Source organism: Equus quagga, chromosome 15 (genome assembly GCF_021613505.1).
Source record: "Equus quagga isolate Etosha38 chromosome 15, UCLA_HA_Equagga_1.0, whole genome shotgun sequence".
In the NCBI taxonomy this organism is placed as follows: Eukaryota; Metazoa; Chordata; class Mammalia; order Perissodactyla; family Equidae; genus Equus; species Equus quagga.
The window spans coordinates 31,923,775-31,924,003 of record NC_060281.1 but is presented as its reverse complement, the minus strand read 5'-3'; the positions used below and the strand labels follow the sequence as shown (position 1 = coordinate 31,924,003).

At 50.2% G+C, this 229-nt stretch overlaps 1 protein-coding gene across 1 annotated transcript in view; it reads right to left on the bottom strand.

Moving 5' to 3' along the window:
* Positions 1-229, bottom strand: part of TSBP1 (testis expressed basic protein 1) — a gene marked incomplete at its 5' end in the record, with an annotated part of 70,913 nt that overhangs the window by 659 nt on the left and 70,025 nt on the right. Inside the window, 1 exon segment of the mRNA XM_046640961.1 lies at positions 1-208. This exon segment is cut by the window's left edge and continues 134 nt beyond it. Within this exon segment, the coding sequence (XP_046496917.1) occupies positions 1-208 (208 nt within the window).

Here is a 229-nt window from a genome sequence, read left to right as displayed (position 1 = left end):
CTTGGGCCTCCTGTCCTTGTGGTATTTTGGCCTCAATCTCCTTTTCTTGGGCCTCTTGTCCTTGTGGTATCCCAGCCTCACTCTTCTTGTCTTGGGCCTCCTGTCCTTGTGGTATCTTGGCCTCACTCTTATCTTGGACCTCCTGTCTTTTTGGTATCCCAGCCTCACTCTTCTTTACTTGGGACCCCTGTCCTTTTAGTATCCTGACCTCACTCTTCTTCTCTTGGGA